Source organism: Dermochelys coriacea, chromosome 7 (genome assembly GCF_009764565.3).
Source record: "Dermochelys coriacea isolate rDerCor1 chromosome 7, rDerCor1.pri.v4, whole genome shotgun sequence".
Classification (NCBI taxonomy): domain Eukaryota; kingdom Metazoa; phylum Chordata; order Testudines; family Dermochelyidae; genus Dermochelys; species Dermochelys coriacea.
In genome coordinates, this window is record NC_050074.1 from 126,905,982 (window position 1) to 126,926,886 (window position 20,905).

A 20,905-nucleotide genomic window follows, 5' to 3' on the forward strand; every position below is an offset into this window, starting at 1 on the left:
TATGACTTTGGGGAGTTTTTGTGAGCAGCTCCATACAGGGCCCATGCACATATCCCCCACTGCTTCCGTGCACAGAGCTGCCTGCAGAATCAGGGTCTGAATCCTCAAGTACTTTCCTCATTAAGTCACTCCTGATGCAGGATCTGTTTTGTTTCTTCAGGGAGATGTTACGTTAGTGTAAGTATGTGTCTGTACAGCATGTCCCCCACCCCACGTCCATGACTCTGCTACATCAGGACATGGAGAAGGAAACCCATCCTCTAGATACATGTACACACTGGGCCAGATCCACGGCTGGTGTAAACTGGAGCCGCTCCATTGCAGTCAAAGTGCCTATTCTGGCTTACACCAGCTACATCAGATCTGTGACCTTAGAAAGCGACTCTCTTCTATTCTTTAGGCCTTTTGTCTTCATGGGGATGCTTTGCCTGTTAACACAAATGTGGTGCAGTTCGTGAACTCTTGTCCTCCCTTGGCTTCTGTGATTGTCTTCTCCCGGTTATCCTCCTACCTCACTAATGGCCCCTTCAGCAGATCCTCTTCCTCTGCCCTCCAGCTTTCTGTGGGGGCTCCATAGGGCTCTGTCCTTGATCCCCTCCACCTTGTCTCTGGGTAATCTCATCCACAACACGACTTCAATGACCACTACTACACTGACGACTCACAGCTCTACCTCTGTGCTACAGCCTTGGGTTCTCCAGACTAGTTCCTCGGCCTGTCTTTGACGTTTCCTCACAGATGTCTGCTCAAGCCATCAGCTCAAGTTCATCGTGGCTAAAACAGAGTCCCAACCACCTTCCCTGCTACCTCTTGTCTTGATCACTGTCACCAACACAGCCATCCTGCCAGGTCCATAACCTGGGTATCAGAGCTCTCCCCAGGTCCCATCCAGGCTATGTCTCAATCTCGCAGATTCTTTCTGCAGAACGTCTCTAAGATACAGCCTTCCCCATCCACCCACACAGCTAAAACTCTTACCATCTTGCATCTCAGTGACTGCAACATCCTTCTCTCTGGTCTTGGCAAATGCAATCTTGCCCTGCTCAGATCCATTCGGTGTGCTGCTCAAAAGCTGGTTCTCCTAGCCTGCGGGTCTGACCACGTCACCCTCTCTGCATCCCATCACCAGCTCACTCATCTCTGTGCATTAGACAGCAGCAGCTTGTCTTCACTTTCAAGGCCCTTTGTGGCCTCTCTCCACCCTATCTAACATCTCTCCTTCACTGCTGAGAGTTGACTCCTGCCTCCCATTAGCCCATGATGCCAGTCCCCATGTGCTTTCACCCAGGCTGCCCCTCACCTGTGGAAGGGGCTCCCTGCAATCATCCGCAAAGCCACCTCATTGGCCTCCTGCACACTCACCTTTGCTGAGATGCCTTACACAAATCTTGACACGGGTTAGATGCTGAGACCTGTCCTGTCTCATTGGTTCCTCATACGTCTCTGTCTGCCTGCAGCCAGCTGTTATCTCAGACTTGGATTGGGAGCTCCGGGCGGCTCCTTTTGTTCTGTGTTTGTGCAGCGCCCATCACTGTGAGGGCCTGGGCCACGTCTGCGGAGCCTAGGCACTAGGGTAATACAAGTAACACATGATAATACAGTTGTGAGACCCAGTAGCACCCCCGGGTGGACACCTGGATTCTGGTAAACCCCTTCTCAAGCACCATAAGCTAAATCGAAAAGGACTCCTGGCATAGGCGCCGACTTTCCAATGTATCAGGGGGTGCTCAACCCTCGGCTCTTTCCCAGGCCCCGCCACCATCCCACCCCTTCCCCCAAGGTCCCACCCCACCTCACCTCTTCCCACCCCCACCCTGCCTCTTCCTGCCTCTGCCCCACCCCCACCCTCAAATGTGCCCAGTCCTCTCCCCTCCATCACACCATGAAACAGCTGATTGCGGCAAGCCGGAGGCGCTTGGGGGAAGAGGGGGAGGTGCCAATCTTGTGGGACCCGCCCAGCAAGCAGCAGGCACTGGGCAGGGAGGGGGGAACTGCTGGGGGGCTGCTTTTTCCCTGTGGGTGCTCCAGCCCTGAAGCACTCCCAGAGTTGGCACCTGTGGCTCTGTCATCCTGCAGTAAGAGCATCCACACTGGCACAGGGTACTATTCCAGTATAACAAGACGGTCTAAAGTCACACCTAGCTCATACATAACACATTCCCGTGTAGACAAGGCCATGGAGGAGTTAGTGCCACCCTGACCTCATTATTGGTGCTACTCGGACCACAGTGGCCTTGTGGGTTTCCAGACATGCTTTGTGTATTCCATTCTGAGTGCCTCACAGACACCAGTGAAGACGCCGTCCCTGCAAGTCGGAGGTGCGTGGGCCTCATGCTGGGCCCAGTTTCACTGTTAGTGCAGGCCAGGGAGCATTCCCACCTGACCCAGATGGTGATACTGGATCTGTGGCCTTGGGACCCCAAGAGAAGCTCTGGGATTACTGTCTAATGGGACCCTTCAGCCACCACAATGCCATTTGCAGCTGCAGAGAAGGCAGGCCATGGGGAGCGGCTCGGCAGGTGGCTGCAAAGTAGGACTGGAGTTGGGGTGCGGGTCAGTTACAGTCCTGACTTCTCTCCTGTCTCATTCAGTCTCTGTATTCTTTTCCTCTTCATCTCTTCACCCCATCCCGCCTGGGCATTCTGGCCTGACCCCTCACCCTCTCCCCTAGTGCCCGTCTCAGTGTCCATACCTTCGCCATCAGCAGAGGGGAATCTCTGGCTTGGCTCCCCAGGTAACTGCATGGTTTTCCCACACCGGCCTTTGGGAAAGGAAACCTCTGCATGTGCACGATGTGCACAGTGACTGGCTCTGCACATGTGGCCTAGGGGTGCAGCCTCCGTGTCATTCGGTACATCTAGGGAGCACACACTACAGCTGGCTGCACAGGAACGGAAGAAGTGCCCAGTGTGTGAAACTGCATGTACAGAGCGGCCCACCCAGCTATGGGACGCTGCGTATGCACGAATAGAGGGGCTGTTATAAATACAAAGGGAAGGGTAACAACCTTTATGTATGCAGTAACATTACATTTCTTCTGGCCAGAGGTACAGATATACTACCTGCAAGGGGTTAAATAGGTTGTTCAACCTAAGCTTGTAAAATATAAGCTTAGGGGGTCTTTTATGTGGGTCCCCACATCTGTACCCCACAGTTCAAAGTGGGGAGGAACCTTAACGGGGGCACATGCTGTGGAAGATTCTGCACTGATTGGACGCACCTTCTGAAGAAGGGCAAAATGGACTGAGCCGTTGCCAGCCGCCGGCCCCTGTGGCAGCCAGGCCCTGGGGGCCAAGGAGCAGCACTGCACAGTTACAAATGCAGGGAGGGGCTGGCAGGCGCACTACTGCCCCCACAAGTGCACACGTGTTAGTACCCGCAGCAGTGTGCTTGACACGCTCGGCTACACACACACACCCTGCTAGGGCACGGGTGACTGGGCAGGGGGGGGAGTTGCTAAGTTGCTCATGCAACCTGTATTTTCATTCTCCTGCTAAAACACAACCACGGAGGACTATGAGCCAGCAGACAGGTAGGCTGGGTGGGGGACAGAGGAAGTAGGCACAGCATAAGGGTAGTGGGGCATGGTCCCTGGATTATGTTTGGGGTTTTATAAATTTCATTTCCTGGCTGTTTTTTTTGCTGATTGCTGCTCTATACATCCCTATACCTGTCAGTCATGGATACACTCTCTGGTCAAGCAGTTTCCTCTCGGGAACTTACTGTAATCAAAAGGGTATTTGTACCAACAGAGCGAAGGTCAGAGAGACATTTACATCAGCAGTGCTGCGAACAGCTGCCTTTGTTCTCTAATACATCCACTGGCCACTTTGAATCCATCACGCTGCATGTCAGAGGCTGTCAATTAACATGACTGACAGGAGGCCCTGCTCTGCAGTGTCTGCCCCAGCATCAGACCCCATTTATAAACTCTGCCCCTGGAATGAGGCCACACAGCCACACCGCTGGGGGATTGTGGTGGAAATGTAATTTGTACCAAACAAACACTGGGAGCAATGAGCATCAACTCTCGCTGCATTAGAGCAAGGGACTGCCAGGTGCCTTAAGCACAGCTCTCCAATTGGTTTGTGAAGGCTGTCAGTCAATATAATGACAGGCAGCAGCTCTGGAACAGCCTATAATAGGAGCAAGCGGGCAACACAACCTAACCAGTTTTAAGTGGGATCCCGATATGCTAATGATGAGATGGCCTGACAGGGTTGTTCGTGACAGCAGGGACTGGACTCCATGACCTAGGAAATCCCTTCCTGTTCTATGTTCCGAGCCCCCACACTCATTTGCATTGTGACGGCCTGTCTCTTCTGTCACCTTTATAAGATTCTGTACTTTAAAAACTGTATCTGTGAGGATGCCAGAGAGCGAGCAACTGCCCCCAGACAGCAGGCCCCACCATGCGAGAGAATAAACCTGCACCTGCCAGGCTGAACAGCTGTGATGCCTGAATGCCCCTCCTGGGGATTCTCTCTTCCAAATACTCACTGTGCTCATCTCCCCCTCTCCCCGGGTCCCTGCGCTAGCCCTGTGATGTGCTGGGGAGCTGCGAGTACTGCTGGCGGAGGGTGAAGTGTGGGCAAGACAGTGTCTGAAGGAAGCAGTATTCCCCCCCACCATCTTCATCTGCATGGCCTTCACGATCTGCAACCTTCTGCTCGGCCCCCTGCTCTCTGCATGGTGCTGCCCATTCCAACCCGGAAGACAGCTCAGCCAGCCACACCCTGCCTTTAGCTTCTTTTGTAAGCAGATGCTCAGAGCCTTTCCTCTTGCAGCACAGGGAGCCAGGCTCTGCACTGCTTCCTCTTGCAGGGAGGGGATGGAGGGGGTCACTGCGGTCTGGAGAGAAGCAAAGACATTAGTGACCCCTCTGTCCAGAGGATGAGAATCCCAGCAGGCAGGAGCTCTAGAAAGCCCTCTGGAATGTGTCCCTGGCACCTTAGCGTCTGCACTGTCCTGGGCTAGAGATCCAGGTGGACACAGTGGTCAGTAAACAGGCTCTCACCCTTTGCCTCCATCTCTGTCCCCTCCCCACCTCTAGTACACCGCTCACCATCTCGCTGCATTGGGCTGAATCACTCCAAATCCCCAAACCGGGAACGTAACGACTGCCGGGGGCAGCAACACCCAGCTGTACAGCAGCAGCAACGTCACCTACATGCCTGACTAACTCGTGCACATCCTCTGCGAGTGCAGTTTTGTCAGGTGCCGCAGGGCTTGGACCTCGCTGATGCTTTCGGGGGTGTCGGGTGAATTGCCACGCGTAGGGAGCCGTGCCCATGCCCATGCCAGCAGGGGGTGATCTCCCAAAGCTACCGACTGCAGGCAACACTGCGCGCTCCACTCCCGGCCACCATGAGCCCTGCTCGCTCCCTCTTCTGGGGCATAAAATTTACACCCCACCTTGTCACACAGAGCACCCAGCCCCTTGTCATCTGGGCACCCGCAATGTGCACCGATCCGCTGCTCTCCCCAGAAGCGGCACCTGAGTTACTGGCTTCTCCTCAGTTCACTCTCCTTAGCACAAGGTAAAACCAAACCAAGTGTATTTAACCAGGTTTGAGTTAAGGATTCAAACCAAAAGCAAGTTAAACGATTGAAAACACCAGGTTTAGGTTAAAAAGAAAAACATAAAATGCAATGGTGGCCTAGTACCCCATGTGTCAGCGTCCCCCCATAGGCAGACAGGGCACTGCATGTAGTCTGCTCAGATCCTGCAGGGCCCTCAGGCTGTACCTTGTCTGAATCTCTCCCATCCTATTATGGAGGCCAAGAGATATTAATTCTGCCCCACTGGGGTTGTATGGGCTTCCCCTTATGTTTGACAGGGGCTAGCCAGCCCTTGTCCTCACCAGACCTGGAACCCCTTGGCTTTGTAAGGGGTGGGTAGGGAAACCCAGGCTCTCCAACTCCACTGGGTCCAGCTCAGGGCCCTTAATCCAGGCAGGCAGAACCAGTCTTCCACAATTCTCCTGCCCCAAGCTCCAGCCTAGCTCCCTGGGGCTGTCGGCTGGTGCAGCCTGTGGCTCTGGCCGTCCCTCCCTTGGGCTCTTGCTCCTCTGGCAGCCTCCACCCCCTTCTTCTAGGCTCTTTTATCCCCAGCTGTGGTCAGGCTGCCAATCAGCATGGCCAATGGGTCCTGCATTAACTCCGTGGTTGCCAGGCCCACCTGAGGCCTATACACCCCATGACAGCAATCTATAGCCTATACTTGTTAACAAGTTTCTTTCCTAAGGGATTTCTCACCCAGTGGTCAGTCCGTACAGCACTGTCCAATCCAGAGAGCTGGGAGCCACTTTTCCTGAGATGCTCCTGCTGGCAGAGCATCGACTGTGTAACGGAGAACATCTTGGGCCATTTTGTCTTCTCTTACAGAGTACCAGACTTTGTCCCTTTTCAGAGCTAGGGTGTTTCATCAGCTCCAGCTCAGCCCTTAGGTCCCCAAGGCAATCTTTTCTTGGGGTTCTTTTGTCTTGAAAATGCTCCAGTCTGCAAATGCAGGGTTGGGCTGGGTTGAAAGATGTTGATTGTTCTTATTCTTGAGTGCGTTGACACCCATCCCACCTCAGGTGATTATGCTTCACCTCCAACATAGGGTTTGAAACATAATCATAGAATCATGGAAATATAGGGCCTGAGGGGACCTCGAGAGGTCATCTATTCCAGCCCCCTGCATGGGAGCAGGACCGTGTTAACCTAGACCGTCCCTGGCAGGTGTTTGTCCAACCTGTTCTTAAAAACCTCCAATGACAGGGATTCCACAACCTACCTTGGAAGCCTATTCTGGAGTGTAGCTACCTGTAGAGTTAGAAAGTTTTTCCTAATATCTACCCTAAATCTCCCCTGCTGCACATTAAGCCTGTTACTTCTTGTCCTACGTTCAGCGGCCAAGGAGAGCAATTGATCCCCATCCTCTTTAGAACAGCCCTTAACAGATTTTAAGACTATTATCATGTCCCCCCTCATCTTCCCCTCTCAAAACTAAATGTGCCCAGGTTTTTTTACCCTTTCCCCATAGGTCAGGTTTTCTAAACCTTTTATCAGTGTTACTGCTCACCTCTGGACTTTCTCCAGTTTGCCCACATCTTTCCTAACGTGTGGTGCCCAGAATTAGGACTTGTCTTCACTACCATGGTAAGTCAACCTAAGTTACGCTACTCCAGCTATGTGAATAACGACTTACCCCGGTGTCTTCACTGCGCTGCATCCATGGGAGACGCTCTCTGGTCGACTTCCGTTACCCTTCTCGGGGAGCTGGAGTACCGGGGTCAACTGGAGCGCGCTCTGCCATCAATTTAGTGGGTCATCGATTGCAGCAGCTGTAGCGAAGACAAGCCCTTAGACACAGTATCCAGCTGAGGCCTCACCAATGCCTAGAAGAGCAGGACGTTGACCTCCCATGTCTTACATACGACACTCCTGTTAATACACCCCAGAATTATAGTCACCCTTTTCACAATTGTATGACTCTGTTGACTCCTATTCAATCTATGATCCACTCTAACCCCCAGATCCTTTCCAGCAGCACTGCCACCTAGCCAATCAGTCAGTCCCCATTTGGTGGTTGTACATTTGATTTTTCCTTCCTTTGTGTAGTACTTTGCACTTGTCTTTATTGAATGCCATATTGCTGAGTTCAGACCAGTTCTCCAATTCTGTTTCTGCCCCCCCTCCAAGTGCATGCAACCCCTCCCAACTTGGTGTTGTCCACTAATTTTAAAATAGTACCAGTCTCAGGACTGACCCTGCAGGACCCCACTGGATATGCCCTCCCAATTTGACAGCAAACCGTTGATAACTACTCTTCGAGTATGGTCTTTCAACCAACTAAGCACCCACCTTATAGTAATTTCAACTAGACCACATTTTCCTAGTTTACATATGAGGAGGTCATGAGGAACTATATCAAAAACCTTACTAAAACCAAGATATATCTACTGCTCACCTCTATCTACTAGGTCAGGAACCCTGTCAAAGAAGGAAATTAGGTTGGTGTGGCATGATTTGTTCTTGACAAATCCATGCTGGCCATTCCTCATAACCCCATTAGCCTCTAGGTGTTTACAAATTGTTTAATAATTTGTTCCAGGGTCTTTTGAGGTATCAAAGTTAGGTTACCTGCTCTATAATTCCCCAGGTCTTCTTTTTCTCCTTTTTTAAAGATAGATATTATAGTTACCCTTCTTCAGTCGCGTCCGATGAAGTGAGCTGTAGCTCACGAAAGCTTATGCTCTAATAAATTTGTTAGTCTAAGGTGCCACAAGTCCTCCTTTTCTTTTTGCAGATACAGACTAACACGGCTGCTACTCTGAAACCATCCTCCAGGAATTCTCAAAGGTAATTGCTAACGGTTTCAACTAGTTCCTTAAGTACCCTAGCATGAATTTCATCCGGCCCTGCCAACTTGAATGCATCTAGCTTACCAAAATATTCGTTAGCCTGTTCTTTCCTTATTTTGGCTTGTGTTCTTTCCCCCTTGTTGACATTAAACACCTCATCCTCCTTGATGTCATCTGTTAATAGCTCTCCTTCCCCATTAAGCAGCAGACCTACACTTTCCTTCAACTTTCTCTTGCTCCTAATGTATTTAAGGAACCTCTTCTTATTGCCTTTTATGTCCCTTGCTAGGTGTAACTCATTCTGTGCCTTAGCCTTTCTGATTTTGTCCCCATGTGCTCGTGCTAGTCTTTTATACTCCTCCTTAGCAATTCATCCATGTTTCTGCTTTTTGTAGGATTCCTTTTTGATTTTCAGATCATTAAATAACTCCTGATGGAGCCATATTGGCCTCTTACTATTCTTTCTATCTTTCCTTTGCATTGAGATAGTTTGCAGTTGTGCCTTGAATATTGTCTCCTTGAGAAACTGCCAGCTCTCCTGAATTCCTTTATCCCTTAGACTTTCTTCCCATAAGACCTAACCTACCAGTTCTCTGAGTTTGTTAAAATCTGTTTTTTTGAAGTCCATTGTCCTTATTCTGCTTCTCTCTCTTTCCTTAGGGTCATGAAATCTCTCATTTCGTGGCACTTTCACTCAGATTGCCTTCCACTTTCAGATTTGCAACCAATTCCATCCTATTGGTCAGAATCAAGTGTAAAATGGCTGCTCACTTAGTTACTTCCTCCACCTGCTGGAACAAGAAGGTGTCCTCAACACATTCCAAGAACTTATTGTAAATTTTGTTTTGCCATATGACTTTTCCAACAGATGTCTGGGAAGTTAGAGTCCCCCATTACTACCGTGTTGTGTGTTTTGGATATTTCTATTATTCTAGAAATGCTTCATCCACTTCCTTTCCCTGATTTGGTAGTCTAGAGCAGACCCCTACCATGACATCTATTTTCCCCACTTTTATCTTTACCCAGGGCACTGACACTCACCTCCGTCTAGACCTCAGAACAAGTGTATATATTCTTGATGTATAATGCAACACCTCTTCCCTTTTCCCCAACTGACCTTTCTGAACTAGCTGTACCCTGCTATAGCAATATTCCAGTCAGCAGATTTATCCCACCAAGTCTCTATGATGCCAATTAAATCATAATTAAGCTTATGTACTAATACTTCCAGTTCTTCCTGTTTATTCCCCATACTCCTTGAATTTGTATATAGACACTAAGATATTGAGCAAATTCCCCCACTGATTTCACTCTTGTTCCTCCTATGACTCTATTGTAACTTTCCACATCCCCCCACACCAATCTAGCTCTGTGTTCAGGTCGCTTTTTTAAACATAATTTTCCACCTGTCACATAACTCTAAAAATGTTTTGTCTACAAGCATCCTGCAATAACCATGCTAACCAGCGAGTTCTTTGCTTTTGGCAGAGACCACCCACAACCCCTTTCAGTTAAATATTGGGAGGATGGTCAAACACAGGAATAATACACATGCCTGGGCACATCTATGTCACAACCCTTCCCTTCCCCCTGCTGACTCCACAGGGCACTGAACAAACAGCGAGTGATCATAGAATCATAGAATATCCGAGTTGGAAGGGACCTCAGGAGGTCATCTAGTCCAACCCCCTGCTCAAAGCAGGACCAATCCCCAACTAAATCATCCCAGCCAGGGCTTGGTCAAGCCTGACCTTAAAAACTTCCAAGGAAGGAGATTCCACCACCTCCCTAGGTAACGCATTCCAGTGTTTCACCACCCTCCTAGTGAAAAAGTTTTTCCTAATATCCAACCTAAACCTCCCCCACTGCAACTTGAGACCATTACTCCTCGTTCTGTCATCTGCTACCACTGAGAACAGTCTAGATCCATCCTCTTTGGAACCCCCCTTTCAGGTAGTTGAAAGCAGCTATCAAATCCCCCCTCATTCTTCACTTCTGCTGACTAAACAATCCCAGTTCCCTCAGCCTCTCCTCATAAGTCATGTGTTCCAGTCCCCTAATAGTTTTTGTTGCCCTCCGCTGGACTCTTTCCAATTTTTCCACATCCTTTTTATAGTGTGGGGCCCAAAACTGGACACAGTACTCCAGATGAGGCCTCACCAATGTCGAATAGAGGGGAACGATCACGTCCCTCGATCTGCTGGCAATGCCCCTACTTATACATCCCAAAATGCCATTGGCCTTCTTGGCAACAAGGGCACACTGTTAACTCATATCCAGCTTCTCATCCACTGTAACCCCTAGGTCCTTTTCTGCAGAACTGCTGCCGAGCCATTCGGTCCCTAGTCTGTAGCGGTGCATGGGATTCTTCCGTCCTAAGTGCAGGACTCTGCACTTGTCCTTGTTGAACCTCATCAGATTTCTTTTGGCCCAATCCTCTAATTTGTCTAGATCACTCTGTATCCTATCCCTACCCTCCAGCATGTCTACCTCTCCTCCCAGTTTAGTGTCATCTGCAAACTTGCTGAGGGTGCAATCCACACCATCCTCCAGATCATTTATGAAGATACTGAACAAAACCGGCCTGAGGACCGACCCTTGGGGCCCTCCACTTGATACCAGCTGCCAACTAGACATGGAGCCATTGATCACTACCCGTTGAGCCCGACAATCTAGCCAGCTTTCTATCCACCTTCTAGTCCATTTATCCAGCCCATACTTCTTTAACTTGCTGGCAAGAATACTGTGGGAGACCGTGTCAAAAGCGTTGCTAAAGTCAAGGAACAACACGTCCACTGCTTTCCCCTCATCCACAGAGCCAGTTATCTCGTCATAGAAGGCAATTAGATTAGTCAGGCATGACTTGCCCTTGGTGAATCCATGCTGACTGTTCCTGATCACTTTCCTCTCCTCTGAGTGCTTCAGAATTGATTCCTTGAGGACCTGCTCCATGATTTTTCCAGGGACTGAGGTGAGGCTGACTGGCCTGTAGTTCCCCAGATCCTCCTCCTTCCCTTTTTTAAAGATGGGCACTACATTAGCCTTTTTCCAGTCGTCTGGGACTTCCCCCGATCGCCATGAGTTTTCAAAGATAATGGCCAATGACTCTGCAATCACATCCGCCAACTCCTTTAGCACTCTCGGATGCAGCACATCCATCCCCATGGACTTGTGCTCATCCAGCTTTTCTAAATAGTCCCGAACCACTTCTTTCTCCACAGAGGGTGGTCACCTCCCCCCACGCTGTGCTGCCCAGTGCACTAGTCTGGGAGCTGACCTTGTTCGTGAAGACAGAGGCAAAAAAAGCATTGAGTACATTTAGCTTTATCCACATCCTCTGTTACTTGGTTGCCTCCCTCATTCAGTATGGGGCCCACAGTTCCCTTGACTGACTTCTTGTTGCTAACATACCTGAAGAAACCCTTCTTGTTACTCTTAACATCTCTTGTTAGCTGCAACTCCAGGTGTGATTTGGCCTTCCTGATTTCACTCCTGCATGCCTGAGCAATATTTTATATTCTTCCCTGTCCATTTGATCCAATCTTCCACTTCTTGTAAGCTTCTTTTTGTGTTTAAGATCAGCCAGGATTTCACTGTGGAGCCAAGCTGGTTGGCCTGCCATATTTGCTATTCTTTCTACACATCGGGATGGTTTGTCCCTGTAACCCTCAATACGGATTCTTTAAAAATACAGCCAAGCTCTCCTGGACTCCTTTCCCCTCATGTTATTCTCCCAGGGGATCCTGCCCATCAGTTCTCTGAGGGAATCAAAGTCTGCTTTTCTGAAGTCAGGGTCTGTAATTCTGCTGCTCGTCCTTGCTTCCCTGTGTCAGGATCCTGAACTCGACCATCGGATGGGTCCTGCTTCCCGGTTCCATCACACTTTTGCTTCTCCTACTAATTTCTTCCCGGTTTGTGAGCAGCAGGTCAAGAGAGCTCTGCCCCTAGTTGGTTCCTCCAGCACTTGCACCAGGAAATTGTCCACCTACGCTTGCCAAAAACGTTCCTGGATTGGAGTTGATGAAAGTGAACAGAAGCAGGGTGCTGGTGGGAGTCCAGCTGCCCCATCAGGAGGTGCAACAGAGCCTTTCCAGCTACCCTCTCGCTGCTGTGAGATGAGCTGGCTGCTATCGCCACCCCAGGGTGCTGGGCCCAGCTCGACTGCTTTCCAGAGATGGCTCATGCGGAGTTTGGCAATGCATGCTCTGAGTTGTCTCTACCAGCCACCCATACGCAGGCCCCTCCCTCTGCAGGCTCTGCCTACTGCACCCAGTGCCTTTATGCAGTAAATAGCCCCATGATAAATAACCAGGTGGGGAGCAGCTGCTCCCCAGGTGGAGGGGCCAGGGCATCATGTGGACTAGAGCTATTTGCTGTATCAGTGTGAACTTCCCCCCGTGCAGGGAGGAGCTGTAAGGCCTAGGCACCACTGAAATCTCCAAAACAAGGATTAAGTAGGATGTCAGTGGGGCATAGTTGGATGCTGTCCCCACACAGAGGTGAACGTCACCCCCAGGCAGGCAGCGTTGCTCCCCCAAGGACTTGGAGCCAGGCAGCTGGCCATGCCCCTGGAAGCTCAGCTCACACCCCTCTGCCTACCAGGCAGCACCAGGGAGGGGGGCATCCCCCACAGCCTTGAACTAGCCCAAGCTGAGCTTGCTTGTCTGTCCTGTGCCAGATCACCCCGGCGAGCAAGTACCAGAATGCAGTGGCAGCCAGCCACATGGACAGCTCGCCCCAGTCCCCCAACATAGAGGCTTCAACTGATGGCATGCTCCACACAAGGCCCCGACGGCACTGGGGGACCCCACAGACCTCCCGAGGAGGACCCTACCCCTACCCTCCTGATGAGAGAACAGCATCATTTGTAAGTCACCCCCTTGGCCACCTACTACGGCCAGTCCACACAGGCAAGCCACTCCCCACAGGGCCTCCGACCTCCCTAGCACCCATGGTGACTCTGACGCCACCGCCACACACACAACTCCCTTCATGGCTCGGGGCCTGGCCCGTGGCATGTATTCACATCTGGCCCCGATGCTCAAACTGACATGCTCCCCCTCCCTGTGCCGCCACCCGCGCTGGGGATGGGGGTGTCTCCCACAGTCAGCCAGTCGGATGGGCTCCAGAGCCCCAGTGACTCCATGTTCCTCCGCATGGAGGGAATCCCCTTCATCAGGGAGGAGCTGGCAGACGAGGAGAACAGCAAGCAGCAGGGTAAGTCCCCAGGGTGGGATCAGGCCCATGGGGATGGATGTGGATTGGAAGGGGCGGCTGCACTGGGGAGGGGGCAGGGGAAAAATTGGAGGACGCACCCACAAGGCACCCAAGATGCTCCGGAGAGCCCTGCCTGGAGATAGCACTGCTCTTACCTTCCTCCTTTGCAGCCAATGAATGCTGTGACATCACCCTGGAGCAGGACAGCCCGAACAGAGAGATAGCGAGTGGCACGTCCCCAAGCGGCACCGAGGAGACCCTGGGCAAGAAGCTGCTGAGGACACTGAGTGAGTGAAGCACCCAGCCAGCCCCATGGGAGGGCCAGCAGGGCAGAGGGGTACACATGGGAGCACACAGCCCCCAGTGGTGTATTGAGGCACATACGGTGCAGGTCAGGACAGCTGGGGCCCAAAACGGCAAGTGGGGCTGCAGGTACCAACTCGCCCCACACACAAACATGGAGTGAAAAACCTGGGGCCCCGAATGGGGAGATGGAAGGGAGCCTCCTCTACTCCTGCCCCCTTCACCTAGGCTCAGATCTACCAGCCCAGCCCCCTAGGGTCCCCTCCCTTCCCGTTACGCTCGCTTATTGCTGGGCCTGGTACCTGGGCCCATGGAGCAGCAGCAGGGAGCCCAGCTCTCCATAGTTGCACCTTCCCTGGTGGCAGCAGGTACCTGTAGCATGCCTGGGGGTGTTTGGGGGGCCTGGCTCCTTAGTACCCAGTAGCCAGGCAGCCTCCAGGTGCTATGAAGGGCCTGGGCTGTCCCCTCCCACCAGTGCAGCGCCCCCAGGGTGGGACAACGCTGTCTGGGGACCCGGGGGCAGTGATCCTGGGATGGCGGCTGTGTGCAGGCGGGTGGAAGAGGAGGCAGTCCCCGGATGGCGAGACGACGCTGGAGGAGAATTCCAACCGAGCGCCGTTCTTCACCTGAGCGGCAGCATGGCTGGAGCACAGCGCTGGAGTCCCCGGGAGCCTGGAGGTGTGAACATACCCCTCAGTACTGCTGCTGCAAAGAGACACTCCCCCACCCCCCTTCCATGGCCTGCCACAGGCCCTGGGGACACACCCTTGCTCTGCCCTGGGCACACGCTGCAGGCCCTGGAAAGCTGGCCAGGAGCTGCCATCAACCCTCTCAGACCCTCCCCTCCACCCACTACAGGGCTGGGGCTTTCTGCCCTCCTGCACTGAGCAGGTGAAGGCCTGGATGCAATAAGCCCTGCCTGTCCCTTGCCACAGTCTGGTAGGGCTGTAGCTTGTCTGTCCAGGCGCTGGGTGTTGTCTCCAAAACAGCACCAGAGACAGGATAGTGTGAGGATGGTGTGTTGAACGTGGCAGGGCTGTTCAGGCCAGTGGGTCTTTTGGTGCTGGTTCCATGGGGGGGGTAGAGGGGCTGCAGTCCCCCCACCTCAACAGAAACACATCCATAAGGCTTTCAAAACCAGCATCTGCCCCTCTGGAAAGCTGCTCTCAGCCAGGCTGATCAATGGAATTAGCAGGTGCAGCCTGTGTGGAATCCTGCCATGTTCTCGTTTAGGGAGCTCCAAGCTGCTGAATGCAGGCCCTGAGACTTGACACCCTGCAGCCTGGCTCGGGGGGACACTGGGAGGCCCAGGGGGGCTCTGGAGAGCAGGGAGGGGGAACCGTGAGCATTAAACAGCTGCTTTTCTTTCAGGTCTGCAGCATGAGCGCATCCTACAGGGGGGCATGTGCGACAGCAGCAGGTCTGCATGCCGCTGCTGGCCCACCCACCACCTGCCCTTCCTCCAGGACGTGCCCCAGGCGAGAAGAGCAAGGCCCCCGCATGGGACTGAAGCAGAGACGGCAGCCCTGGACTTGCCAGGAAGTCAGGGCACGTGGCCGGCTGCTGCCTGGCCTTCCATCTCAAGGAGGAGAAGAGGAAGACGCAGCAGTGCCTGGGGGCGTGGTTCCCCTGCCGCAAGAAGCGTAAAGGGGTGGCCTAGAGCATCATTTAATAATTTATTAAGATAATGTTGAAGTAAAAAGAAAACAGTACAGAGTTTAGGCATAGAAGTTTCTGGTTATCAGGGAAGAACGTACAGATCATCAAGGGGTGCGAAATTCGGTTCAGGAGCGGGTGGCATAAGGAATACATAATCTGCAATCTCCCCTATTGGGGGAGAAAGTTTAACGGGTCAAAGTACAGACACTGAGATATGGGGGTATGTTGTCCATATAATGGCTATGTTCAGGTGTGGAGTATAATGAGCAGATACCATGATGAGGATGGATCTACCCTCATTGGGTGGGATTTAATGTTTAGTGAGTTTATGAAAAAGAAGTCTTTCAGTCCCTTTCCCATGGTTGATGCACGATGTTGTACTGGCTCACGCCTCCTGGTACTGTCGGTGGCCGGTGATGTGTTCGATGGTCCAGGGACACCTACATCGGATTGTGTCCGAGACCACGAGGTGCCGCATGAGCCATGTACCGTCGACCGATCCCGCAGGTCTGCAGCACACGCTCATTGCAAGGGTCCCAAGCGCCCAGGGCTCCAACGATCAGGGCATCCATCTGTACCGCATAGCCCTTTGCTCTCAGGGTGTCGGCCAGGGGGTCATATTTTTTCCAGCTTACGAGCTCGGGCTTTGCGGAAGGCCAGGGTCCTGTTCTTGAAGGGGACCGTGATGTCGACGAGGATGATCTTTTTCTGGGCCTCGTCGGTGATGACGTCAGGTCGCAACTGGCTGTCTGTCCCGGGGATCGCGGAGTTCACGGCGACCTCCCCAGGCGCGGTGCGATGGCTTTCACCAGGCGGTTCTGGATGGCGTTGTGGCGCAGCTGCCAAGCTCTGGAGTGGGGCTTGCAGGTGCACAGGATGTGGGGCAGGGTCTCGTTGGAGTAGCTGCACTTCCTGCAATGCTTGTCTCGGTTCCTGTGGCGGACGGCTCCATGGAGCGGGACGCAGTTGAGCCGGGCGCGCTGGATGAACCACCTGTCGGCAAAAAGGGTGAAGCTGCCCCAGGCAAGGAAGTGGTTGCTGGCATCCCACTTGCTGGTCAGTTCGAAGGCTTTACCCTGGTCGGGTTTACGCTTCAGGGTTTCCATGTACAGCGTGGATGGCCGCCTTCAGGATCCTCTCCAGCATGCTCCTGGCGCTCGGGGTGATGATGGTGTTGTCGTCGGACCTGATCTGCAGCACCAGGACTCCCAGCTCCTGGCACTACTTGCACCATTCCCAGCGGCAGCCAATGCGCTTCCCCGGGCGATGCATGGCATTGCAAGTGCAGGACCACAGTGAAGCGTCCATCCCGTCCAAATTCACCATCCAGAGAACCGCTCCACTTTACAGCAGCTCCCAGCCCCTTCTGAATCAGGGCCCCATAGTGCTGGGCACTGCAGCCATAACGAGACGTGGCTCCTGCCCCAAGGAGTGCCATGCTCCAGGAAGTGCCTGTCCCCTCCCACCACACTCAGGAGGCTGCAGCATGTGTGTGCAGTGACCGTCAAAACTTGCCCTCGCACTTCAGCCTTACCCCTGAACTGCTCATCCCACAGACACTGCCCTAATGCGCGCACTGGTCAGTTGTGGGCCTCAGGCCCCGCCCAGCGCTGAGTGTATCTGTCCCCCTCCCCTCAGGAAAGGGAAGCTCAGAGCTGCGCTTCAACCACCATGGCCCTATGAGAGGCCTCAGCTCAGAGCCAGGTGTTGGCATCAGAACGGCAGAGAGAGTTTTAAATCCCTGCTATGGAGCCTGAACGCAACGTACTTTACATTAAAAGCCGTCCTTCCCCAAGCAGCTCCGCCTCCATCTGGGCCAATGCAGGAGAAGTTGCCGTAACAGCCCGAGCTGTGCCAGGATCTCTTCCCCACAGAGATGGGGGGGCTCGCTGGTGCATGGCACAGCTGCTCTGTTCCCCCCGCAGCTCCCTAGTAGATACCAGCAGGAAGGAGAAAGCAACCTCTGCCTGCAGCGTGGACAGCCTGAGAGCCCCCTCTGCCTGCAGCAGATCAAGCTGCATCCTAATCCCCCTCTCCCCAAAACAGCCCCCTTAGTGCCAAGCCTGCTAGCTTCAGAGCTGCTGCAAGCCTAGGGGGAAGATCCCCCCTCCCCCAGGAAACTGGTGCAAAGTCACATTGCCTAGCAAGTTTCAGAGTAGCAGCCGTGTTAGTCTGTATTCTCAAAAAGAAAAGGAGGACTTGTGGCACCTTAGAGACTAACAAATTTATTAGAGCATAAGCTTTCGTGAGCTACAGCTCACTTCATCGGATGCATTAAGCAGCCTTCCCTCACATTCAGCCTCAGGTTTCCCTAAGTGCCAGCCCATTGCCCCACACTCTCTGCCACCTTGCCCTTGTTCCAATTAGTTGTGGTAGCACTTTGGCACCCTCCCCCAGGGCCATCTGAGCTCAGGGGAAGGCTGTATTCAAAGCTTTTTCTCTGCAAGGGGGCAGCAGCCCTGGAAGAGGGGACTTCCCCCCAGCAACACACAGGCAGGGAGAGAGCAGAATGCTGGGGTCCAGCCCTGAGCTCTAAGCACTGGACACGCTTCCTCCCGCTCTCAGTAAGACCATCACATGATTAACACACAGGAGAGGGAGTCAGGGTGCCTGGATTCTGCTGCCGCCTCCCTGTGGGGCCATTTAAAGCTCTGAGACAGAGCATGGCCTAGGGTATGCTGGAGAAAGCCCTTTTCTCAGGGGGCTCTGCAGGACTAAATGCGTTAATGGAGTGTAATGAGAGCAGGGTGTCACGGAGTCCCCGGGCCATGCTCTGGAACTGCTCCCGCGGAAGCCAACAGGACTCTGGGGGAGTCTCCTTTCTGGGAGCAGCCTGTCTGGAGGACACACAGGTCACCCGGCTTCCCCCTTCCTGGGTCTGACCTCCAAGCATCCAGCATCCTCTGCCCCTCCCTGCGCTTCCAACAGCCAGTCCGCCCAGGTGGGGTCCTGGGGAGGCCAGAGGGTCCTGCCCCCCAACTCCACAGTCAGACGGGACTCTCAGCCAGCCAGTAAAACAGAAGGTTTATTAAACGACAGGAACATGGTCTAACACAGAGCTTGTAGGTGCAGAGAACAGGACCCCTCAGCTGGGTCCATTTTGGTGGGCAGTGAGCCAGTCAACCCCATCTGCACTTCACTCCATGTCCCCAGCCCCCCTCCTCTGGGCTTTGTCCCTTTCCCGGGCCAGGTGATCACCAGATTCCTTTGTTCTCCAACCCTTTAGCTCTCACCTTGCAGGTGGAAGGGCCAGGCCATCGGGTGTCGGCCATTCTCTGCGTCCAGACCCCTGCACACACCTGCCCTCTAGGGCTCTGTAACGATCGTACACCCTTATCCCACCACCTAGATACTTAAGAACTGTCTAGGGGAAACTGAGGCACCCCCACACTATTCAGAGAAAACATTAACACTCCCGCTTCGTCACATCTGGCACTGAAGGGAATATTAAATGTAGACTAGCCATCTCTAAAGCACTGTGTAGAGCCAGGGAATAGCTACTCCATCCTCTTAATGTCAGACTGCGTGAAGAACCAATTTGCCGGTGCTGTGGCCAAGAAAGGCTATGATTAATTCTGTGGCTGGCGCAGACCTAAGAGACGCAGAATGTGATGGTCTAGAAGGCAAATGGAAGCAGTATGAGCTTTCAGCCACCGCTGCCCTCATGCCCCGGTAAGAGAGCCCTGCATAGGGTAACCAGATGTCCTGATTCTTGGATCTTTTTTCTTATATAGGCTCCTATTACCCCCCACCCCCAACCTGTCCCAATTTTTCCCACATTTTGTGTCTGGTCACCCTACCCTTGCAGGCCTGGCTGCACAGGTCCCTGCTGTCATGCCTGCCTCACTAAGGGGGGGAAGCACCTGCATGGCAGTAGGGGCTGTACCTACACGGGGCATCTTCTTGGTGCTCTCCCTCCATTGCTCCCACAGCTGGAGCTATAGCTGAGATAAGGGAAATACACAGGGTTGCAGGAAGTTCCAGCCACCCTTCAAGTCTCCGAGATGAGCCACATTTGGCCCAGATCAGTGCAGCAGTTTGAGTTCTGAACAGAGCCATGGGAGCTGCATGTAGAGATTCTATTGATCTGGCTCAGCAGAGTTTGGGGGGAGGGGGGGTGAGGAAAACAAGGAGTCATGCATGGGACAGGAGCCTCCACACACACATCCTGTGGCACAAACAAGAGCTAGGATACAGCAAAGGGTGCATTTTGCACTGCACTCAACAGCACTTTTCCTTTGAAGGGAAGAATTCTTTTCCCTTTTACAGAGGGGGAAGAGGTACAGAGCGGTTAAGTACTTGTCAAGGGTCACAACACAGCTGTCCAATTCCCACTCCTGTGCTACAGCCGCTACAGCCACTACAGCCCTGCAACCCCACTTCTTGAACACCCCCCATTTGTGCCCTTTCTAGCACAGTGTGTACACTGCCGTTCTGCGAAGCAGTGCAACACTTACAAATGCCTCTACAAAGTGAGCTTAACCCAGCAGAGTGGCTAAATCCAGACCTGACCTTCTGCTGGGATGGAAGGAACTTTCCTCAGCCCTGGGAAAGAGCAGATGGGTCATGCTGCTCTGAATGAAGATCTGTTCAGAGGCTACATCCGCATTTCCTAAACTAGTCCACGGAGCACTGGCTGGCCACATGCAGAGAAATGGTTTGCTGGATGGTCCTAGCTCTCCTCGTCTCCCACTGCTTCTACAGGAGTCTTGGTTCTCCATGGCGTAGTGCCCAGATGCCTGTAACTGCAGCCAGGAATGAGGAGGATGCAGCCCATGGGCCTCCATCAGTAACTGCTGCATGAGAAGAAATAGGATCTACTCAGAAGGAATGGAACCACCCGTGGGACAGGGGCTATGGTCCAGAGAAGTCCCCTGTGGAGGAGATGATCAGATGTCTAGGCAACATCTCATCACACGGTGAACATGGATATACACATGTGGAGGAAAGCCAGTCAAAGAAACAGGAACAGAATTAGTTATTCAAGGACACATTTTGGATTCATCAGAACTTTCCCAGTAGCATTTTGCCCTGTGAGTAGCTGTATTTGCCAGGGGGATGCAATTGTGAATGGGAAAGTAGCCATGAGACACCAGCAAAGAATGAACCCCTGGACAAGTCTCTTCTTTAAAATAAGATGAAGCCTTGGATTGTAGGGCCGGCTGCTATTGCTTGGGGGGTGGGGGATGGGCAGAGGAGTCCACCCCACAGCAGTTCAGCACTCTAAGGCTGGAGCCTATTGCAATAGTTAAGAGTCTGGCCACGCAAGGTCATGTCCATCTTCCCTCTGCCACCGGCACGTCAATGCCAGTTTAGGCAGTTACCCAGCAATGCAGACAGAGCACAAGCAGCAAGACAAAGCACCTGGCAGGGCA

The 20,905-nt window shown here is 52.8% G+C and overlaps 1 protein-coding gene across 1 annotated transcript in view; it reads left to right on the forward strand.

The window, feature by feature from the left end:
- Positions 1 to 15,544, forward strand: part of CNNM1 (cyclin and CBS domain divalent metal cation transport mediator 1) — a 62,029-nt gene extending 46,485 nt beyond the window's left edge. Inside the window, 8 exon segments of the mRNA XM_043519380.1 lie at positions 5,054 to 5,121; positions 5,123 to 5,227; positions 12,272 to 12,277; positions 13,048 to 13,261; positions 13,458 to 13,568; positions 13,739 to 13,855; positions 14,422 to 14,549; positions 15,243 to 15,544. Of these exon segments, the coding sequence (XP_043375315.1) occupies positions 5,054 to 5,121; positions 5,123 to 5,227; positions 12,272 to 12,277; positions 13,048 to 13,261; positions 13,458 to 13,568; positions 13,739 to 13,855; positions 14,422 to 14,501 (701 nt within the window). The 3' untranslated portion in view covers positions 14,502 to 14,549; positions 15,243 to 15,544.
- Positions 15,545 to 20,905: the final 5,361 nt, after the last annotated feature.